The sequence below is a fragment of the Gastrolobium bilobum genome, unplaced genomic scaffold, assembly GCF_033153095.1.
Source record: "Gastrolobium bilobum isolate Gb01-03AN ecotype WA unplaced genomic scaffold, APGP_CSIRO_Gbil_v1 utg3588, whole genome shotgun sequence".
Lineage (NCBI taxonomy): Eukaryota > Viridiplantae > Streptophyta > Magnoliopsida > Fabales > Fabaceae > Gastrolobium > Gastrolobium bilobum.
Genome location: NW_026899729.1, coordinates 69,487 through 92,274, shown reverse-complemented (window position 1 = coordinate 92,274; position 22,788 = coordinate 69,487). Strand labels below are relative to the sequence as shown.

Sequence of the window (22,788 nt, the reverse complement as noted above, 5' to 3'; positions counted from 1 at the left end):
TTTTGATTCAAACCTTTTTCTTTCGTCATCAGAAGCTTCTATCAATAAATGACAGAAGAAAATAGAATAATTGGTCACGTCAAAAGTAAACTTCCAACTCCAGATTTACTTACAATACAATATCAGGAGTTTCGATCATCAAATCATCACTTTATAAAGAATTTTACCTAACCTCAACTGCTGACGTGGCCAGATGCTAAACGCCGATGGAATCTAGCACCACACCATATGAAATGGACGTCCTACTTGGCCCAAGTCCATTCCCATTTAAACCCCTTTGTTCAATTAACAAACATGTTTTAAGCATTATATCAAATCATTTAAGTTGAAGGATAATACTACATTGCTACTTTCACCCTCCATGACCATAAGAATAAAATGATGCCAATAATTCTATATTCGTTCCACTACCAGCAAACTGTTTCAGACAAGTTGAATACTAGCAAATACACACTAATTGTCCCACTAAAAGACTGTGGGGAAGAAAAACAAAGAAACAAGAAGGATTAACATGTGAAGCAGTGAAATTACACGAGACCTGCCAATTAATTTTTATAGTTACAACTGCATAATTTCTTAAAGATGAGCTCAGCAAGGCTTAATTTCAAAACCTATGCTCAGAAGCGTTCGAGCGGACTCCATTGCTTTCTCACCCCCAAGGTCCAAGGCTTCCCCAGTTAGTTCTCCTTCGGTGTCCACTGACCATTGAGTAGAAATTTTCTGGTTTTGCGGTGAGTCAGGTTTCTTTAACTGCAAATTGTTCATGGAGGTAGGTGCTGCAGCAGCCACAAGAGGAGCACTTGGTGGGCCATGTCTTTTCTTGGGCACAGGCATGTCATGGTCATGTACACCCTTGTACGTTATGATGACAGCATTTGAGTTATCTATAGCAGACTCAATATGCTTTCGAACAGGACATCCAGCAGAAGTGCATCTATAGTAATTTCTGAAAATTCAAGCAGTTGATCAGAAGAAAAGGAAAGGATTTCAATTTCAATGACCAAATTGAAGAAAACAAAAAATGGGAATTCAACAACCCGTATAAAGGAAAATAAAGGTTTCAAAGCCTGTTTGCTTACAGTTTAAGAAAACAATTTATAATTTTATAGACAAAAAAGCAGAAAAATCAGGTTGGCAGTTTATTTTTGTTTGGAAACTGTAAAACTAGATCCCAGACTTCTGTTCTTAAGCAGGAACAAGCAATACATGCTGTCTGAAACTCCAGACCAAGTTAAATAAGATTCCAAGACTTGAGAGAAGATGCATCAAGAAACACCTGCCAATTTCTGACTAGAGCTGTAAATAAAATTTCCAGAATGCCACTGACAGTTAAAAAAATTCTTTACAGGAAAATAAATCAGTATTGGTTGATACTTTGGCTTATTATTTACAAGGGGTTGAACATCTAATTCCAAGAGTCCATGACCGATTGGAAAATATAAGGACTCCGAGTAAATATTTATTTTTTGAATAAACTCATCTAATCATTAAATTTTTAGATAAATCCACCTAATAACATTAATTCCGGTTTGCCAATAATGTAGTGAACACTCAAAAGTAATCAGGATTCAGGAGACTAGGAGGAGCTGCTAGTGGTAAGAAGGTGCAGGACAACAGTACCCTAGGGCTAGGCTAATTTTGAATTTCCAACAATTGATTTTACAATGTTGTGCAGCAGTAGGGCTTACAAGAAGACCTCCTGCATTTATGAAAATGACCTTCAATTTCAAAACTAAATTTGTGCCAATGATTACAGAAGAGTTCCTCTATTATGATTTCCCCCCAGAAAATTCACAATATCCTTGATTTAGACAATGGATTTTTCTTTTTGACTGAGTACGCATTTTGCTGTCAACAGATTGCAATTGAAGATAATGCAATTCCATTTTTCTTGTTACTAATACATATCATGAGCTTAGGTTCCTTTGGCAGACAGATAACCTGTCTGAAATGGCATGACTGGGAAATAAGATTCCGTATACATTTTCTTGAAGGTCCAATTAGCTATGTTTTTATGGATACATGCTACCATAATGGATGCAGCATTTCATGAGCCAGTAATAATTTGTGTAAACCATTAATATATAATTTCACACTCAGTACGTGTGTTCTAGCTTAGTTTTCATACAAGAACAGATTTTTACCTAAAAGCTAGCTCTCTTAGCAACCTTTTCAGTATAAGCTATTCTAAGCATAAAATAAGCTAATAAAAAGACAGAAGTGCCTTTATCCTGGATCACTGAATACAACTGTCGAGTTGTTCAAGTTTGAACCTAAACCCAATAGGAAATTGTTTGTGAAGCTCAGCCATCAGGACTCCCAAGAGAGAGAGAGAGAAGACTTGAATATAAACCATTAAAGAGGCCCTCACCTAACAGCTTAAGCTTTTGGTTTGAATTAGTTCTTTACATGGTATTAGAGCCTCGTGTCCCGGGTTCGATCCTCACCGCCCCCCACTTTCTCTTGTGAAATTTTCTTAGCACAGGTAGGTGGGTCTGTGCATTATCCACCCTTCAAGCCCAGTGGGCTCTCATGTGAGGGGCATGTTAGATTATAATATAAACCATTAAAGAGGCCTTCACCTAACAGCTTAAACTTTTGGGTTGAATTAGTTCTTTACAAGAAGAAAGAAAAAAAAAAAGAGGGGCAATATTTTTAATAAAAGGGCACTAGCTTGAAATAAGATATTTGCATCATTCTTTCTTGAAACTACTTACAAGCAAATAAAAACAGCTTGCAACTTTTTTATCGGATTCTAGAATTTTTTATTTAGTTTTTTAGTTTTAAGCACCCATTCAATCTAAATACAACTCAACTTTACCATCTTCGTATAGATACAAACTTGTCAAGGCAAAAATATGAAATTCATGCTAATAATAAATTAAAAAGAAAAGAAAACAGATAGCAAGCAACATATAGGTATGCACCTGGGATGTGGATTCCCCTTCACCATTTTCTGTCCATACTTGCGCCATCGGTATCCATCACCTGATATCCCCACATCGCCTGCTGCATGTACAACAAACTTGGCTTTCTTTCCAGGTTTTACGGCAGAATCCAAGTCCGTTAAGTCACCTTTCTTCATTCTGGTTATCAAATTAAAGGAGATAACATCAAATCATTATATCATGCCACAATTAGAAGAAAATCGGCTTATTATCTATATTTTCTCCATAAAGAATATGAATTCGTATGCAAAAACTTGCCTTCGTTTTGGCTCTGGCTCATTTACAGGTTCTTCCTTCAAAATAACTTTACTATCGTCACTGATATTAGATGAGTTTTGTCGTTTCTTATCAGCACAGCAAGGTGCTTCTTGTAGAGGTTCTTTGGAAGAAATGGATGGATCAGAATCCTGCAGAACTCTGATAGGCAGAGCTCTGATAGGCTTCTCTGGAACACTGTTTTCTACAGTAGGTTCATTGGAAGACACAAACTTACTTTCCCTTATGGAATGAGTCCTCTTGGGGGGATCATGACTGTGTTCACTTTTATAAACAATCTCTGTCATATGACCTGAATGATCACAGCATTCAATTTTCTTAGCACTACAGTCTGAATGAGTACACCTGTAATAGCTTCGAGAACCTGTAGGACTCTTCACTTGCTTCTGACCATACTTTCGCCAGTTGTATCCATCAGATGCTGATGACCTTGGAACAGAAACAGCAGATAAGGTTTTACCACCAGAAGGAACATTTTTTACTACTTCCGGCACATGCATGTCATTAACCTTCGGAGGAGACATTTTCTGTTTTGGTGCAGTTGGACTAGGAACAGATGATAAAGATTGTGTGACAGAAGTTGGTGATAGTTCAGACAGTGGAGTTGAACACATAGACACCTGACGCTGATTTTCTATTGGAGTTGGGGGTTCCTGGACTGCTTCTCTTGCTATAGTTTCCTTTTCAGGAGGTCCAACTGTCTCCTGAGCATGGAATGACCAACTTTAGTGCTAACGAAACTAAATATATGTGGGATGTACAGAACATGCAACTTTTGATGCTTAATTTGAATGCAAAATCATGCTTTGTTTCGGGAATTGTTTATTCAAGAAAAGCAATCAAATGATTACTAGTTCAGTATACCTTGAATCCCACCTGGGAGATGTTAATTGTTCTATGAAATTGAATTTAAGAAGATTAGTTGTGTGTTGCATATTCTTATCATAGTTGCATAATCTACACTGTCCATACACCCGTACACTGTTACACACACCAAAATGCAACTCTCAACCCATCATCAATGCATCTCGGCTGAATCGAGATGGGAAGCCAAATTCCAAAATCAAACTAGTTCTTGTCAAGGACAAGGTACCCCAAAAGCCAAAGCTGTCAAGAGAAGGCCCAAGAATTGTTTACATCTGTAACCTATGAAGCACCGACACTTCAAAAACCCTGACGTGTTGTGTCCGACACTTTCCGACACTCCAACACGAGTTATAGAAATTCAAAAAAAGGTTTAAAGGTTGCGTTGCGTTGAGTTTTTAGTTCCAACTATTAGATTCATTGGATTACGATTACCATTTTATTGAGTTTAATATAAATATTTGGGATATCTTATGTTTCTTTGCAAAATTGATGAATATTATAAGTTTAGTTTCATTTTTTTGTTAAATTATTGAATATTAAATATAATATACACTACATAAATTTAAAATATTATTTAATATCAAAACGTGTCCTAATGTGTCGAAATCTAACATTTTTTAGAATTAACGTGTCGGAGTGTCGTGTCGTATCACATGTCCCGTGTCGGTATCGGTGCTACATAGTCTGTAACACACCCCAGTCACCCCCTCGTACACAAGCCCATATTAAACATGGTTCCATAACACTTGGTAGTTGTACAAAACTTTAGCTTAATTATCAAGAGAAAGGGTATCGTGGATCAAACTACTAGGGGCTCTAATAGAATGTCAAGGAACAATTCTCCGAAAAACTTAAGTTGATCTAAAGTCAAGAATGGTTTATATCTCTTCCAGTTTGTGACTCTGGATATTTCACTACTAGATGCACCATTTGATATGTTCATAGATATTGGTGGTCATAAGCTTTTCAAAATGTATACTCGAAGGCAGAATTAGGTGATGGGTAGTTAATATATTAGATATGCAGTTTTGATTAGGATATTATGTAAATAACCACAAGGGGTGGTTATACAGTTATAGTTAGGATATTATGTAAATAAAGAACCACAAGGGGTGGTTATTGTATGATGCAGGGTGGTTATTATGTCATGTAAACAGTTTATTACAAAATCAATTCTGCTTGGTAGTTATGGGTGGTTACTGACTGCAACAAGGAGACAAGCCTTCCATGTGGAAGGTTAGTTAGTTAGTTATGAAGAAATAGGGCTGAGAATAGATTCTCAGAGAAGGAGAGTTACTCCTTGAAAGGAAAGCCTCTTGTACTCTTGTTATCCAATAAAACTGTTTGCTTAATATTAAGAGCCTGTTTGGCACCTCTTTTTTTCTAAGCTAAAAGCTACTTTTAAGTTAAAGCTAAAAAAAAAGCTAAAAGTTGTTTAATGATTACATAAAAAATTTAGCTTAAAAGTTGTTCATTTCCAAAAAAATTGATACAACTTGAAAAAAGTTCCTCCTTGAAGCTTTTGGTTTTTGACTTTTTTCTTCATTATAAAAAAAAGCTTTTCTTATTATAAGAGCTTTTATAAAAAGCTGTCTACTTATAAGTAGAAGAGAAGCTAAAAAGAAGACCTCCTAAACAAGCACTAAACAGATTTATCTATATGTATTCTACTTTTTCTGTCATTAATTCTGCAAGGAATCCAAAGTTGTAACATCATCACATAGATACTTCATCAATATTAGATACCAGTGTTACAATTCAAAATTGCGCAATGTAAGCCACTGAGATAGGAAAAGTATTCTAAGAATATTCACAAACATCATACAGGAGTTGCATAAAGCTTTAAGTATCAAATTTTTGGAACTAGCCAAATATTAGATGCAGCAAGTACCTCTGATAGGATTTTAGATTAAGTTGTATCCTGTTGTCAGAGTCTGGATATTGCTTCTTATTTTCCTTTAAGTTTCAAGTAATTCCATTCCTCCTTTTTATGGGATCAATCCATCAATATATTTAGCAGGGCGTTATGAACACTGTGTATACAACCCCTTGGTGGTGAGTCAGCATTAGTTAGTTAGTTGGTTAGAGCAGTTAGTGGCATGAATGACATCTATAAAACATAAGGTAAGAGTGTAGAGGAAGCATCTTAAATCTTGGTGTTGAAATATATAGTCCCACATTGGTTGTATGAACAACGAATGTGGAGTTTATAAGGCCTTGGGCACTCCCACCCTTTGAGCTAGCTTTTGGGGTGGTGTATCCCAAGGTTCTTTACATGGTATCAGAGCCTCGCCGCCCCCCACTTTCTCTTGTGGAGTTTCTTAGCGCAGGTAGGCTGGGCCTGTTGCATCATCCACTCTTCAAGCCCAATGGGCTCTCGTGTGAAGGGGCGTGTTGAAATATATAGTCCCACATTGGTTGTATGAACAACGAATGTGGAGTTTAAAAGGCCTTGGGCACTCCCACCCTTTGAGCTAGCTTTTGGGGTGGTGTATCCCAAGGTTCTTTACACTTGGGCATTAGGACAGGGACATGGGAGAGAATCAGAGCCTCTCTAATGTTTTCTGTAAATACTCTTTCTTTGAACGTACTTTCTTTTCAGCTGTAACTTTGTATTTCCAAAACACAGGAATAAAGGAAGAGTTGTTTCAATTTGAGTACTCTTGCATATCTTGTTCTATTTTCTCGATTTGCAACTTTGATCCTTAACAATCGGTATCAAAGCTCTCAATCCGGGAGCTTCGGTATTCAATTTCAAGATGATTCTGGTGTTTGATGGCGTGGAAGCTTATGGATGGCAGATCCAAATGGAGCAATACTTCAAGGTGAAAGGAATGTCGGACACTAAGAAAGTTTCGGAAGCTGCAAAGGGATTGAAAGGATACGATCGCATCCGGTACCCTTTCTGGAGGGGGTCGAATTCAAAGGCAAGTTGGTTGGATTTCTCAAAGGTGATGCTAAAGGAATTTCAACCGGAATACGATCCAGATTTATATCTCTCTGACAAAGAAAGGCCATTTGAAATCAGAAATGGAGAGGGAAGGAAACTTGGCGATAGAAAAGGAGACACCAAAACGGGGGAGTGAAGGTGATGATGAAGAAAAACCGACAAGAGCAGACTGTTTCCATTTCAGAATGGACGGCAGGGAAAAAAAAGAGAGAGAGAAGAAAACCAAGAACTTGAGAGAGAGGATTCAAAGGAAAGGCCTATGGAGGTGGAAGTGATGAGTGCGCAATCGCCATAGTCAGTACGAACCGCAATGGTGGTGGTCAATCCACCCTTGATGCCAAAGCCAGCAGATGAGCACCATCATGACGGGAAGAAAGATAGACGAAGGAAGATGACGCGAGGATGGGTTTCTGCAATTCAATGGCGACCTAGCTTAGAAAGGGAATTTCAGAATTTGGGCCACCTTATCATTATTTGCATTCACCTTGAGGACAAGATGACGCTTTGTTTTTTGGGGGCGGGGAGTATTAATACGACCCCTTGGTGATGAGTCAGCATAGTTAGTTGGTAGGTTAGAGCAGCTAGTGGCATGAATGACATCTATAAAACAGAAGGTAAGAGTGTAGGGGAAGCATCTTAAATCTTGAGCATTAGGACTGGGACATAGGAGAGAATCAAAGCCTTTCTAATGCTCTGACTTTTCCGTAAATACTCTTTCTTTGAATGTATTTTCTTTTTAGCTGTAACTTTGTATTTCCAGAACACAAGAATAAAGGAAGAGTTGTTTCAATCTGAGTCATTTCTTGTTCTATTTTCTTGATATGAGACTTTGATCCTTAACAAACACCTTCTCCAGTAAGTATTTACTTACATTTTTCAGGGAACAGTTATATTTACAACCTATAAAAGTTTACAACCTCTTACAACCCATTTGATTATCCCACAATTATCTCATAATAGCCATCGCTCTCACCCTCTCTCTCTTCCTTCTCTCCCCCCATCCTTCTATGGCTTGTTCTTCATGGTCGAAGTGGTGAACCCAAAGAACTCTAGGGGTCCGCTTCTGGATGCTATTTGACAGAAGGGGAAGTATCACAGTACAAAGAACATGTCCTCATCACTAGATTCCAGTGTTCATTGCATTGCCCTGAGGAAGTTTTCTGGATGATTTAATAGCAGATTAATCAACTGCCTTGTCTCCACTCCCTTGCTTTTTTTTCTCTGATTTATTCAGGCTATTTGTCGTCGTCCACGCCCGCCCTAGAGAGAAAGATGGGAAGAAGGTGCGAGATGTTGAGGCCCAAAAGGAGCGAACCTAAGAGATGGTTAAACTGGAGAGGGAGAAGAAAATATGGGAACCGTCGATTTAGAGTTAATCTAATGGTGATAAAATAGGTTGTAAAAAATTTTGGTTGTAAATATGACCCTCCTTCATCTTTTAAAAAAGGGCCTACCCGGTGCCGAAGCAACCCACACTGTGGGGTCTGGGGAAGGGTATTTCTAGGCAGCCTTTCCCCTGCTTTGCAGAGAGGCTGATTCGAACCCGCGACCACCAGCGCACAATGGAGCGACTCCTTCATCTTTTAATGAGAAAAAAATAGAAAAAGGTGGCCCACAAATTCTCTGCCTAGAATAAGTTTCATACGTCCTAACCCCCAGCTGGAATGATTTATTGTAATGAGTTAGCAATCATTTTAATTCCAATTTCCAAAGTTCTAACATGTAAAGCAGAAATTAATATTTATCTGTGTTGTTCTCAGACTAAACATTCAAAACGAACTATCATCTTGTAGACCCAAAACAAAGAGGAAAGTAAAAGAAAATAGAGGAACACCACGCCACGCCCTAACTTTCAAGCAATTAATGTATTTCAATTTTACAGTTAACATTGACTACAAAAACACCAAGTGCATTAAAACAGTGACACAAAAATTCAATGAGCCTATATATAGCAACTAATAAGAAAGCAACTAAGCAAAACTCTTTAAAAATGGGTCACATTAAAGATTTGTATCCTCTCCTGTTCTTGAATAACAGGATGTGGTCCTATTAGGAACAGAGACACAGTTTTTTTTTTTTTTAATATAAATAGTGGAACCAATTATGGTAGGTCCTTCATGATAAAAATTATGTCTTTCTCTCATCAAGAGAACCGTATCCTGTTATTCTAGAAAAGGAGGGGATCCAAATCCTTTACATTACATACTAAATCCCTAATCAGAATGGATTCCAGAAACCCTTTACGTTAACTTGAGAATTATTTCAGTATCAAACATGGGCCCTCAAATAGAAATTTAGAAGCCAAACGTTCAACCTCGGGTTTCCTAATTCTAACCATACCCTAAGCCAGGGACTCTCAGAATTCAGAAATATTCGAGCAAAGTAGACAAATCCAAGCAGATAAACACAAACCAAGATATACCGCAAATAAAACAAGAATACCAAAAGCCCCCACAAAACTTTAAACGATCGCACCAAAACAAGATTTAAAATCCTGTTCAAAATAATTTAAATTTACTATGATAAATTTAAATCTAAATACTCTCTAACCTTACTTTCGGCTTTGCCGCACGAATTCAGCATGGTAGAACTCTCCTGCAAATCTGTGACATCAACCACACAATTCACTTAAAAAAAAGACTCATTTGGATGAAAAAGAACACACACACACACAACCATTGAAATCGAAGCGTACCGGCAATCCGATGCTGCACAACAAGGGATTCAACCGAAGAGGGAACGGCAGAAGCTAGGGTTTCTAAATTGGACTCTGTAGTAGGTTCATTAGAACTCTGTAACTCGCCGCACTGCGACTCGGTGGCCGGCGGCGATTCACCGACTCGCTCCTTTATCTCTCCGGCTTTTTCTTCTACTTCTTCTCCGTTTCGTTCTGAATCCTCTCCCTTCCGGTGAAGCTCCGGCGCTCCCCCGGGAAGAGCTTCGGAGCTGAGGTGCTCAGCCATAGCGTAGCAGATATAGAGAGAAAGAGAGAGAGAAGTTTCGAGAAGTTTTTATGGTTTTTGAAACCGAAAAACGTTTCGGGTTTTAAGAAACGCCACAGTTTCTGTGTGAGAGAGTTAGCGGGTATGTGTGTGTAAGTGTGCGTGTTGTGTCTCTGTGATTTTACTTTCATTGACTCAGGTGCTTCTATTTCTTTCTCTTCTGCTCTAATACAAGGTAACACACGCCGTCAAATTCTCCGTTCCTCTCTACTATTGCAATTAGCGGTTTCGCTGACGCCGTGAGTGTTCAGTGTTAACTGGTTCTTTGACTCGCCACAGTGAGCCGTTTTTCACTTTTCGGACCATTAATGACACTTGAATCCAATGTGGACTACACAACTATCTCTCTACTTTCTCTTTTTCAAAGGTTTAATAATATTTTATTAACCTGTTCTTCTAAAAAAAATATATATATATATATATATATAGGAAAATAGTAGTATAATGTTGTAGGAAACTATTTTTATGTCATAGACACTTCGATAAGTGTGTTGTTATTTTTCTTTTCTTTTCTGTTTTTTAGTAGTGGATTCCATCATTTTGTGTCTTAACATAAGATATGTTTTCTCCTACACCGTGAGAGTAGACAAGTCCATATATATATATATATATCGAAGAATATTTAATATTTTAATTAACTATTTTTAATTATTTTCAATTGTAACAATAAATGAATGGTCCGCTTGAAAGCTAGAAATAGCATATATTGGGATTTGGGACGAATATAATATATATATATCATAGGAATACTAGTAGTACGACCAAAATAAATGAGTTCCGTAGTTCCTGTATAACTGAAGTTGACGACGAACCTAGTCTAAATATTATAATTTAATATTTTATTTCATTACATAATTTAGAATACTTCATTAAATAGTGGAAGCATAATGCAAAAATTAAATATAAGGAAAAAGAGGCATCAAAGAGAGCATAGGGGTTCCGTTGGTCAAAGGATCGTTTTTATCTAACAGTTTCTTGAAAAAGTTTAAAAAACAAAATTGTGTCAAATAGTTTTGGATGAGTCTTCTTTTTAAGAAAATTTTATTTTGTGTCAAACTGATAAATGACTATAGAGAGGTGTTTTTATAAGCTAGGGTCAAACTGATGCTGCTTTGAAGAGGAACAGTACAATCTGAAACCCAACCATTGGCTATCTTGAAGAATAAAACGACCTTAAAAGGTTGATTCTATCATGCAAGTGCTCTAATAAAGTGGATTCCTGCTGCTAGTGGTTGAATAGAAAATCTAGTATCCCTTCTTAACGAGAATTTAATATATTATTACCCTTTGTAAGAGAATGTGACTATGCCCGCTTTATAAAATATTAATTGCACACTGACTAAAACGGTTCTTAAATAATTTTGATTTATAAAAAAAACTAATTGCATTTGATCAAATTACTCTTTATTAAAGTGCTCAATAATGTTGTGTCTTGAAAACCTTGCCACGGCTTTGTACCTATGTCTCATGTCTCGTTGACAGCATTGGAATTTGCAACGAAGATTTCTAAAGAGGAAGTATGTGTTGGGGTGTGTTTTCTCCGCTAATATTTGGTGCTAAGCATATATTTTATTTATAGGTACATGACTTAATGTTTGAATACAATCACTTCAATAAATATTATTCACCTCATTAGTGATGAAGACTTTAGAAGAAGACTCCAGGAACAAAGCACACATGATTTGCCAACTTGCGAAGCTTGAATACAAGAATGACATGAGTATGATCGAGCATCTCCACACTTACAAAGGCGAAGTGAATCAGCTTTGTAAGGCTGAGATAAAAATCGATGATAAACTCCAGGCTCTGTTACTCAACATCTCACTGCCAAAAAATTGGGATGCTCTGGTAGTGACACTGAGCTATTCAGCTCACGAAGGAAAACTTACAATGGACGTTGTGAATGACAGCCTCCTGAATGAGGAGTCCAGGAAAAGAGAAAGAGGAATTTCCAACACATCTGAAGCAAACGTTGCTGAGAGCATAAGAGGTACCGACCAGAGAGGAAGAAGTAAGCGTCGAGGTCGTGACGACTGTGACAAGTACAGAGGCCACTCGAGACCTAAATATAAACTAACATGCTTCTATTGTGGGAAGCTCGACCACTAGAAACTTGACTGTCATACTCTAAAGAAAGACCAGCAAAGCGGCAATGTCAAGCCAGACAAGATAGAGTCGTAGAAGAAAGAGGACAAGAGCACCACTGTTGTGGTTATAAATTCTGATATCGAGATCTTCCTCCTTGGTGAGGACAATTTTCTGAATGTAGCTTATGATGATTGTGCCTGGATCATTGATTCAGGTATATTATTCCATGTTACCCCACACAAGAGCTTCTTTTCTTCCTACAGAAGTGGTGACTTTGGTGTTATGAAAATGGGAAACCAAATCACCAACAAGATTGTTGGGGTTGGTGACGTTATCCTTACCACGGACGTTGGATTCAAATTGATATTGAAAGGAGTAAGGCATGTTCTAGACATGCGTCTGAATCTAATCTCGACTGAAAGGCTTGATAATGCTGGATTAGTAAATTCCTTTAGCAATGAAATATGGAAATTGGGCAAAGGTAACTTGGTAGCCGCCCGAGGAAAGAAAGAGGGCGCTATGTATGTGATGCAAGGGAAGTTTAATGGTGGAGAAGCCAATGTTATTCGGGAGGATAAAGCCAGTGTGGAACTGTTGCACAAGAGACTTGGCCACATGAGTGAAAAGGCTTTCAAATTATGAATAAGAAAGGTTTGTTGCCCGGACGGTAAGAATTGATGACCGACAGAATGGACAAATGCTGGAGACCAGGCAAGACGACGAAGGTATATTCTAGACCTCGTCCACACTGACGTTTGCTCCAAGTGGGATAGATCGTTTGGTGGGGCTCAATGTTTTATTTCCTTTATTGATAACCATTCCTGCAAAGTGTGGGTATACTTGCTGAAATCTAAAGACCAGGTTCTTCAAGCTTTCAAGAAATTTCATGATATGGTAGAAAAGGAGATTGGCATAAAGTTGAAAGTAGTCCGATTAGATAACGGGAGAGAATATTGTGGCTTGTTTGATGCCTATTGTCGAGCGACCGGTATAAGACTTGAGAAAACGCCCCCCAAGACTCCTCAGTTGAACGGAGTTTCGACCGGATGAATTGAACCATTGAAGAAAAGGTGTGATGTCTGTTATCACATGTCGAGCTGCCCAAATTATTCTGGGGTGAGGTCGTCCGAAAAGTTGTTGACTTGATCAACTTATCACCATCCTGAACGCTTGAAGGATTCCAGAAGAAGTGTGGAACGGTCAGAAGCAACCTATGATCACTTGAAAGCGTTTGGTTGCCGACCGTTTGTACTTATACCCAAATATAAAAGGGAGAAACTTGATGCCAAAATAAAAGAATGTATATAGACTTATCACCTTGCTTCACCGAGATGTGAGTTTGGATATAGACTTTGGTATCTTGTCAAGAAGAAGCTTGTGAGAAGCAGAGATATGATCTTTCATAAAAACGAAACCATCAAAGACATCCCAAAGCCCAAAGTTCATGTTACTAGTTGGCGTGAAGAGATTTTCCTTTTTGTCTGGGCGGAAACAAGGGGAGAAACAATTACTAATCGGAATGAACAAGAAGATCCTGACCGATCGGGCGGTAGTGAAGAAAATGAAAATGCTAATCGTCATGAAGCTGATGCTGGTCACCGAGAGGAAAATGATATACAAGACAATCAACCTGGCCTACCAAAAAATAAGACATTGGACTAGAGTAAGACGACCATCCACCAGTTACCCACCTGATGAGTATATAATGGTTGCTAAAGAAGGAGAACCACAAAGCTATGAAGAAGCCATGTCAAGTCCTGAACAGAATGAATGGGAAAAAGCTATACCGGCCAAAGGCCAAGATACAAAGCAAGGATTGTGGTGAAATGATGCAATCAGAAGAAAGAAATATATTTTGATGAAGTTTTTTCCCCGGTCGTGAAGATGACTTCAGGCCGATCGGTATTAGCTATGGCAGCCTTAATGGATTTAGAAGTTGAGCTGATGGACGTGAAGACTGAATTTCTTCACAGCAACCTGGAAGATGAAATTTATATGGAACAAGCTGAAGGGTTTTGAGCACTAGAAAAAGAAGACCAAGTTTACCTGTTGAAGTAGAGCCTCTACGGCTTGAAGCAAGCACCTAGGCAGTGGTATAAGAAGTTTGAATCCTTCATGATTGAGCATAAGTTCAAGAAGACTGAGACCGACCATTGCATATTTATGAAGAGGTATGAGGCCAAAGACTTTCTTATTTTACTTTTCTATGTTGATGACATGCTTATTGTAGGGCAAGAAAAAAACAAAGATAGTTGCCCTGAAGAAGGCGTTGAACTCGTCCTTCTCAACAAAGATGATGTGGACGAAGAAGTTTCTTCTTGAACTCGATCATGAACAAGAAAAATATAAGCTGAAATGTGGCAATCAAAGTGTCATTCATATAGTGAAGAACTCAACTTATCACTCCAACACAAAACACATTGATGTGAGGTATCACTAGATCTGAGCGGTGATAGAAGAAAAACAACTTGAACCAGCCAAAATGCATACTGATCGAAATTGGGCAGACATGATGACGAAGTCAGTTGGTACAAGGATATATGAAGATTATTGTCAAGGTGCCGGGTTGCTGAATGCCGAGCGGCTAACCCGATGTATTAAAGTAGGAAGGGGGATATTTGTTGGGGTGTGTTCCTCTTTTAATACTTCGTGGCTAAGCATGCACTTTATTTATGGGTACATGGCTCAATGTCTGAACACAACCACCTCAATAAATGCTACCCATCTAATTATTGACGAAGACTCTAGAAAAAAGTGTAGGGTTTCTCCTCACCTATATAAACAGAGAAAATCTTTTGTGACATAAGTTTTTAAACACTATGAGAGTATGAGAATCCTTTGAAGAGAAGTTTGAGTGTTTGACCTCTTTAGAAAATATCTTTGTAACTACCATTATTGGTGAAGCTTGAGTGTATAGACTCTAGTATGACTAGAGAAGTTTGATCTCTTTATAACCCTACCATTTCATAGTGGAAGAATTTTTGGACTAGTATCCCATGATTTTTACTTCTTTGCCTTAGAGGAGGTTTTTCACGCTAGAATTGGTTGTCTTTCTCTCCATCTTTCGTCTTTTGCATTTATCTATTTTTGCTGCGTTTGAGACCAATTGGTTACTATTATTTGTTTTGTGTTGAGTCACCAATACACTTGAATTGGCGTCCAACTTCTAGTATTGTCGGACGGTAATACTAAATTGCTGAGCGATAAACTTGAACACTTCACATTGTCTAATTGTATGTGTATCAGGCGGTAATTTGCTTCCGTGCGAATTATTTGAGAGACCCCGTTCCAACAGTATGTTGTGCTATGTTCAGTTTTGGGCCTCACAAAGCTCCAGATGAGGAATGAGGATGGCTACCCTGATACAAAATTCTTGGAGCAACCATGATAAATTAGTTATATCTTTCTCTTTTTTTCATTATCCCAATATTCTCAACATAAAGCCGATATTTTGAAAACCGTCTTAATATCAGTTTGATAATGTCGAACCAGATTAAATTGGATTGAATATTCTTGTGATTCTATCCGATTTGAACCTAATTAATCGAGTAATTAATTATCTCATTTCACCTTATCATGCCAACTGCATCCTGGGATGGAACATTCAACATCATACTATATTTGCTGAATAGGTGATTCATTCTATGAAGTATGAACCAAATGAGAAGCAAGAAAGCTATCTTGTCCATCAAAATAGACGTTGACAAAGACTATTATAATATAATAAATTGGGAGTTTCATTAAAGTTTTGTAGAATGATGATAAGTCGATCCAATTCTTCCCCACTAGGGTCATCCACCAACTGAATATTTTATCTCCTAATGTTTTTGTTACCATTATAAGGGTCATACCACCGCTGATAATAAAGTCCAATCCGGGGAATGGAAAACCATGAAAGCTGGTGAGACGGAACCAAATTTTTATTTTTATTTTTTTTAATATAACAATGGTACTGAGATTCAAGATTACTTCAACCCCTCGTAACTAAACCAATTCTAATGGCTTAAAAATTCCTATCTTCTAATTTGCTCCTCCAGACCCCTTTTGCATTCCTAGTAAACTTTCTTATACTTATTTGCTATTTTTGTTGATATCCCCGCACACGTAGACTTGCAATTGAAACTTATTTTTCATTTTGATTTTAGATTGGTCCAGCGAAACTTACAGTATGTTAAATACAAATATCTTTATGTTGAAATAATAGTTTATGTTTTTGCTTGCCATTGTGCAATCAAGACATTCAAAATCTCCCACGTGTTATTACAGAACAACTTTTATAGGATCCCGCGGGCATTGTCTACACTACACAACTTATCCACTGTACAAAAGATAAAACTAGTCCGAGATTCGTCAACTATAAATATTGTAAGTTCATCTTATAGCCAGAGCCCGTTTTATTTTACAAATTTAATCCCAATTAACATGGCTAAAAATTCATCATATCAAATCTTTGAACGCATCCGGTTCACCAAAGTGCAACAGACATCCGCTACAACAATCATCCTAAATTTATCTCTGTATTTATCATCAGATAAGTGCAGAGGGAGTAAGAGGATAGGGCTCAATATTAAACTCAACAAAAACGTAAAGATATGAGACATTTATGAGAATTTTATCAAGCCAATACAGTAGAATTCCTTGATTAAGGGACAAAAGCTAAACTTGTTTCGATTTTCCCTATCCCAAGCTTTGAGTTTCAAGCACAAGCTAATTTTCATCTTATAAAGTTTATTGTGCACACATGCATCAGAAAAAGTACTACTTGTTAGCAACATAAAAATAAAAAGTATTTCATAGAATTGCTTTAATTTTTAGGACCGATGTCCTTCAGGGAAGAAATCTGTTCTTCTCCCATTGCAGACATGACAGAAACAACAAGATCTTTTCCTTCAGCAAATCCATCTTTAATCTAAGTACAAAAGCACGAAATAAATAAATTAATAGGGCACAGAATACACATGTGGCATAAGATCATAACAAAACCAAAAAAAACACATCGACCAAAAAGCAACTTTAAATTTGATTTCAACAACATACCTGAGCAAGCAGCGCCTCATCAGTAGGAAGCTTCAGATCATCCTTGGTATTTCCATTATCAGTCAACAGACTCACCTAAAAGAAACCCGCGCCAATTGGTTAAGAATGCTTTGCTACTGTCAAAATATCTTAATAATCTAACTCTCTTTCTCGCTGTTGACGTGTTTGCTTTCACACTACCAGTTAGTCATAATTTTGCAATCTTTTTATTTTTTAAATTAATCGAGTAGAAGTTTTATTTATTCAACTTGAGAAAAATATCAGGTTGGAAGTGCACCATATGTCATCTTATCTTGAATTATGTACCAAAAAGTCATAGAATTGAATGTAAGGTAGAATTAATGGGAAATATTGGCTTTCCTCATGTCATGAGAATATGCCGTAAGATTATTGTTATCTTCAAAAGCAACCTTTCACAAGGCATAATCTCAGTTTTCAGAACATGGAATCCTCAGCAGACATAAAGAAGGTAACATCCTCCCACAACGTAGTTTCAGACTAATTTCTTTTTGGGAAGGATTATATTTACAAACTTTTTGTTTACAAACTACACTATGTACTCCCGGAAGTACACTAGGTTACACTATGTACTTCCGAGAGTATATAGTGTAATTTGCAAAAATTTGTAAAAATAATTTGTAAAAGAATTCTTCCCCTTTCTCTTTTACTATTTTTCATTTTACAAACTACAACATAATTGCATCCATGACACCTCCAGTGTCCCAAGTCAAAGACAACTTACAAAACCATCTTCAGAGATATCAATCAGTTGATAGTCCGTGCGATTCACATGCGGAACCTGCAAAAAGAGCAATCATGACTGATAAATGCATCACAACCAAATATTACATACACAAATGAATTCGAAGCTGCATTACATCACAGTTGTGGGATGAAGGAACAATATCTTCAAGCTTTTTCCCATTGAAAATATCAATTGCAACAAAGTGGCACTTTGCATGTCCATGCTTGCCTGTTTTTGATGTTGAAACTTCTACAACCTGTGAAGACAAATCGAGAAACAAACAGAGCAAAAAAAACAGATGTTTACATAACTGACTATCTCAAATTATACTAACAAACAGAGGGGACAGTTATTCTTATCATCATTTTAGGCTTACCACTCTTACTACTGTTTGGTTAACATTGGATCAACTTGAAATCAATGGTTGAAAACAAGGGAAAATTAACTGCAGTTGATTTTAAATTGATCTAACAGTAATCAAATAGGTTGTAGGTTGTAAGAGTGGTAAGACTAAAATGATAGTAAGTATATCCTTCCCATAAACAAATAAAGCAGCAAAACAAAAAATCCATTCTCATCATTGTCAAGGAGCTGACACTTCACCAGCAAATACATGTGTGAGAGAGAGATAGAGAAACTGCAAAAGACCCAGCAATTTCTTTTGCTCCACGGGGTATCAATAAATTAATAACAGTACAAATTAAATATACAATAATAACCATAAAAGAATACTTGTTCCTATGGCAAAAAATTTCACAAGACATGCCAATATGAAAGTGGGTCAATGTAAAGGTACAACAGCCATCTTGACAACATTATAAAATTGAAAAGATGGACAAAGCTTTTTATTTCATTTTATATAAAGATTATGTCAAACATGTAATACCATACAAAATTGTAGAATCACACCATGAAACAACAATAAAAATTTTCCATTTAACTCTCCCTCTCCCTCTCCCTCTCCCTCTCTCACACCATAATATCTATCATGCACAAACAATCTCGTATGTGAATTATGTGAGTTGCACGTTAACACAATCAAATCAAAACAAATCATCTCAGGTTCCAAAACAATTCATCTATTATGACAATAAACGTTGCAATCCAAAATACCGAACGAAGGATCGCATAACAAAATCAAAAGATGAATTCAGATATTAAATTGCAACAGAGAGAGAGAGAGAGAGAGAGAGAGAGAGAGAGAGAGAGAAACCTTGCAAGGCCTGGACTTGATGACGATGTAACCATTCTTCCGAATGGTACCAGCTTGCTGAGGGTACGTCTTTGAGGCTCCAGCGTCCGCTTGAGAATCGAAGTGGTGCTCTTCGTCCGACATAATTGATGTTTCTCTCTCTACACTCTCTCTCTCTCTCTCTCTAAACGCAGAAGAAGAACAAGAATAAGAAGAAGGAGAGTGACTCGGTGCTGTGGTCCCTCTGTTTTTATTCCAATTCCCAAACATACGCTCTCTAACGTTAGATCCAATTTTGGCCGTCGGATTGACCGTTCAATTAAACAGACAATACAATATTAAGTATTAACTCTTTACCTAAACCAATTTAATTGACTCTGTTTATCTATTTTTTGTCCAACCAGCACCCAATTGAGAAATGCAATGGGTTGAAACTTGAAAATTGAAAATTGTAGATTGATTGATTGATTGATGATAGAGACAATAAAAACTTATCTAGTATGTTTATCGTTTGGTAAATAGTAAAAACTATTAAAAAATCTAGTTCGTATATAGTATTTTTACACTTTAAATTTATAAAGCTGGTTTTCATCTAATCTTAATATATAAAATCTTCGTTCAAACTTTGACAATTTTATTGACGTGTCGCTCTCTTCTTTATTTTCAGATTTATGTTCACACTTGAAAGAATTTTAAATATTTCTTCTTTTGGAAACTTTTAAAATTCAAATTTTCAAAAATCATGGGTGGGAAAAATAGTACAAATTATGTAGTGGAAGACACATGTATTAATGATCCACTACTTTCTGCATAGGTTATTGTGAGGACTAATAATTGTTGGCAGCTTTGGAAATACGTTTTTTATGGGCGGGAAATGAGTTCAACATTTTTTAGTAACAAATATCTGTATTAATATCTCATTACTTTTTGCATTGGTAAGTGAAAAAGTAATCAAATTCAAAATTTAAACTTAAAGGTGAGAAAAGAGTTCATGATTAATATCTCACTACTTTCTGCATAGTTAATTGTTAACCCTATTAATATCCCACTATTGGGCTTAATTATTAAAAAACAAAATTTTTTGAATATAAATAGGATAAGTGAGGATATTCTAACTACTAAAAATTCTTACTACTAGCTTACTACCCATCACATCACCATAGGATTAAAGAGAGATAATGTTAAAATATTTTGAAGAGAGAGAAAATGTTAATCTAATGGTGATTAGATAGGTAATAAGTTGGTAGTGAAAAATTTTGGTAGTGAGAATATCCTTCCTCAAATAGGATATGTGTTACTGGGTCTTTTCATTTGGTAATTAGCTTTTGTACATATGATTTTTCTTTTCTCTGTCTATTTATCTTCTTCATCTTCTCAAGTTGTTCTTCTATTAGATGAACATGTAATATTTTTTGTTTTTTTGTAGCTCTATTGTAGAGTAAAGCTGACGGGATGATTTAGAATCACTAAAATATGTACTTCTTTACTTCCTCAGAGGAAGGTATGACATTCTTCTCTATATTTTTTTCTTTTACAAGTATTTTTTCCATCACCCAATATTATGAACGAGATGATATAATAAAATGTCTTTACTTTTAAATGACTAAATATTTATGTTTAGCCTTTCTTGTCTATGCTCTTTGGGCACCATCTCAAAATTCAACACAGTAAAAATTTATCTTTTTTTTTTTTTTTTTGATAACAAAAAATTTATCTTTTATGTTAAAGTCCTTATGTTTTCCATCTTTAATGCCGGCAAGAGCAAGATGAGTTTTTCCTTCTATTCTTTTTGTCCATACATAATTTATTTCTCACTATTGTTGTTGTTCTTTAATTTATTTTTGTTCTTGACAGATATGTTTACCATGATGGTGAAAGTGATGAGTTTGATATGAATGATACTACTTCGACCTCATAAAACCATCATCTATTTCTTCAAAGGATGTTCGAAGTGTGCCAGATGCTAGACCAGTTGAACCGAGCAACATAGTTTCAAATGGTGATTTAGAAAAAGACAAGATAGAATAAGCCAGAATGTTGCTCTAATTATATACTTTTGTTACTAGAATGTTGTTCTCACATGTTTGTCATGAAATTGTAAAATTGTCATTATGCATTATGTGTAGGGAACGAGGAGTCAGCATCTCATTATGTTTTTACTTGATGTTTTACTTTTTTACAATAAGCTACATGTCTTTTAATATTCCTAGAACCAATAATTATATAGTTGTTACATGTTTTAGTCTATTCATCATTGAAATCCTCCAAATTTAACTCAACAGAAATGAGGAGCTATTCAAATATTAATTCCTTTGTTTTAATTTTGAAAAATAAGTAGAATTTAATAAAATGAATTTATATTAAAACACATACAAGCGAAAAAAATTCGAAAAAAAATTACGGTTATGTTTTAGGAAACAAGGAGCCATCATGTCATTAAATTTTTTGAGTGTCTTTATTTTTTTTTGCCCATAAGATTGTGCATTAAAATTTTTATATATAAATAAACAGACGTTGTTAAATGGATATTCATGTTAATTAAATTACTGCAATGGAAAAGGACAAGCCACCGATGGATTGTCATCTTAATAAGGTTCCATATACAAAAAGTAATGATGCATAATCATAGTCATAAAAAATGGTTGATTATTATTATTACGATTATGGAAAATCAAGAGTTGCTTTGTTTCGTTTTATATCTACCATTCGTTTTTATCATAATATCCCCTCAAACTTTCCAGATAACTGTATTGGAAAAGTAATTAGATGTCTTAATTAAAAATATTAACTAATTAAAATGGAACATTATTTAGCAGAACAATTTTTTTTTTAAATAAAGAAATATAGGAATGCAATTAGGTCAGACATAGCAGCCTAAAATATATTTTAATATTTTAAATAATTCTTCTTTTGGGAATTATATGGCTTAATTGAGCAATGTAATTAGGCATTGGAGAGATCTACTTTAAATGCTCGTATTGGAAATATGAACCAAAAGAGAAATTGGTGGCTCTCCAATTCCAAAATATAATACAGGTATATGAATTTTTTTGTCTTCCAAAAAATTCATCATAAATAGCGTTGAAACCAACTTCATATAAAAACAAAAATGAAAATTCCAGAAGGCAACAATTTTTTTTAAAAAAAAAACCAATTCCTAAATATAATAAAAGAAAAAAAAAAAGCATACAAGTAATTTTTTTTAAAAAGTTTAAGATATACGTTTTAAATATTTGAAATTTATAAATAAAAAAATTATAAATTAAAAGCATTTTTCTTCTCAAACATAAAATGCTCTATCGATTTAAGAAAAGTATAGTTATAAATTCAATAATATTTCAAAGTACTCGGAAAAGTAAAAGTTAAAATTTAAAGATAGTGAAACAATATTGAGTGCAAAAAAACCAATATTTTATGTACAACTATTTTTTTTAAAAAAATTAACATAAAATTTTTAAATATATATGTATAACCAATATAAAAAATTGGACATAAATATTTTAAAAATATATGTATAACCAATATAAAAATTTAAAAAACAAACATTTTAAAAAAACATGTATAATTAATACAAAATATTTTAAATTTTAAATTTAAATAAAAGAATGACATCTATCATTCTGTAAAAAATAAACTATAAAAATATAATCACTGAAAAATGAATGATAATTCAATAAACAGTG

General features: G+C 35.6%; 2 protein-coding genes across 3 annotated transcripts; both read right to left on the bottom strand.

The window, feature by feature from the left end:
- Nucleotides 1-389: 389 nt before the first annotated feature.
- On the bottom strand, nt 390-10,134 carry LOC133293022 (probable WRKY transcription factor 32). Of its 2 annotated transcripts, none has more exons than XM_061491536.1 (5): nt 9,737-10,134; nt 9,592-9,644; nt 3,207-3,928; nt 2,928-3,086; nt 390-946 (listed from the first exon to the last, which is right to left on the bottom strand). In XM_061491536.1, the coding sequence occupies exons 1-5, from the start codon at nt 10,002-10,004 to the stop codon at nt 589-591; spliced, it is 1,560 nt and encodes a 519-aa protein (XP_061347520.1). In that variant the 5' UTR covers nt 10,005-10,134; the 3' UTR covers nt 390-588. The 2 variants fall into 2 exon arrangements, with proteins under 2 accessions (XP_061347520.1, XP_061347521.1); XM_061491537.1 differs by having other exon boundaries at nt 3,207-3,925.
- A 6,553-nt stretch (nt 10,135-16,687) lies between these two features.
- On the bottom strand, nt 16,688-19,314 carry LOC133293024 (eukaryotic translation initiation factor 5A-2-like). The gene is made up of 5 exons (XM_061491538.1): nt 19,127-19,314; nt 18,047-18,169; nt 17,911-17,967; nt 17,169-17,243; nt 16,688-17,040 (listed from the first exon to the last, which is right to left on the bottom strand). The coding sequence occupies exons 1-5, from the start codon at nt 19,247-19,249 to the stop codon at nt 16,936-16,938; spliced, it is 483 nt and encodes a 160-aa protein (XP_061347522.1). The 5' UTR covers nt 19,250-19,314; the 3' UTR covers nt 16,688-16,935.
- Between the last annotated feature and the right edge of the window lie 3,474 nt (nt 19,315-22,788).

Excerpts from the sequence above, each read along its gene's own strand:
- LOC133293022 (XM_061491536.1), bottom strand. The coding sequence starts at position 10,004 with ATGGCTGAGCACCTCAGCTCCGAAGCTCTTCCCGGGGGAGCGCCGGAG. Across the intron at positions 3,929-9,591 it reads GCGGCAAAGCCGAAAGTAAG|GAGACAGTTGGACCTCCTGA; the intron begins GTTAGAGAGTAT and ends TTCCATGCTCAG. Across the intron at positions 3,087-3,206 it reads GAGCCAGAGCCAAAACGAAG|AATGAAGAAAGGTGACTTAA; the intron begins GCAAGTTTTTGC and ends TTTGATAACCAG.
- LOC133293024 (XM_061491538.1), bottom strand. The coding sequence starts at position 19,249 with ATGTCGGACGAAGAGCACCACTTCGATTCTCAAGCGGACGCTGGAGCC. Across the intron at positions 18,170-19,126 it reads TCAAGTCCAGGCCTTGCAAG|GTTGTAGAAGTTTCAACATC; the intron begins GTTTCTCTCTCT and ends TTGTCTTCACAG. Across the intron at positions 17,041-17,168 it reads ATGAGGCGCTGCTTGCTCAG|ATTAAAGATGGATTTGCTGA; the intron begins GTATGTTGTTGA and ends TTTTGTACTTAG.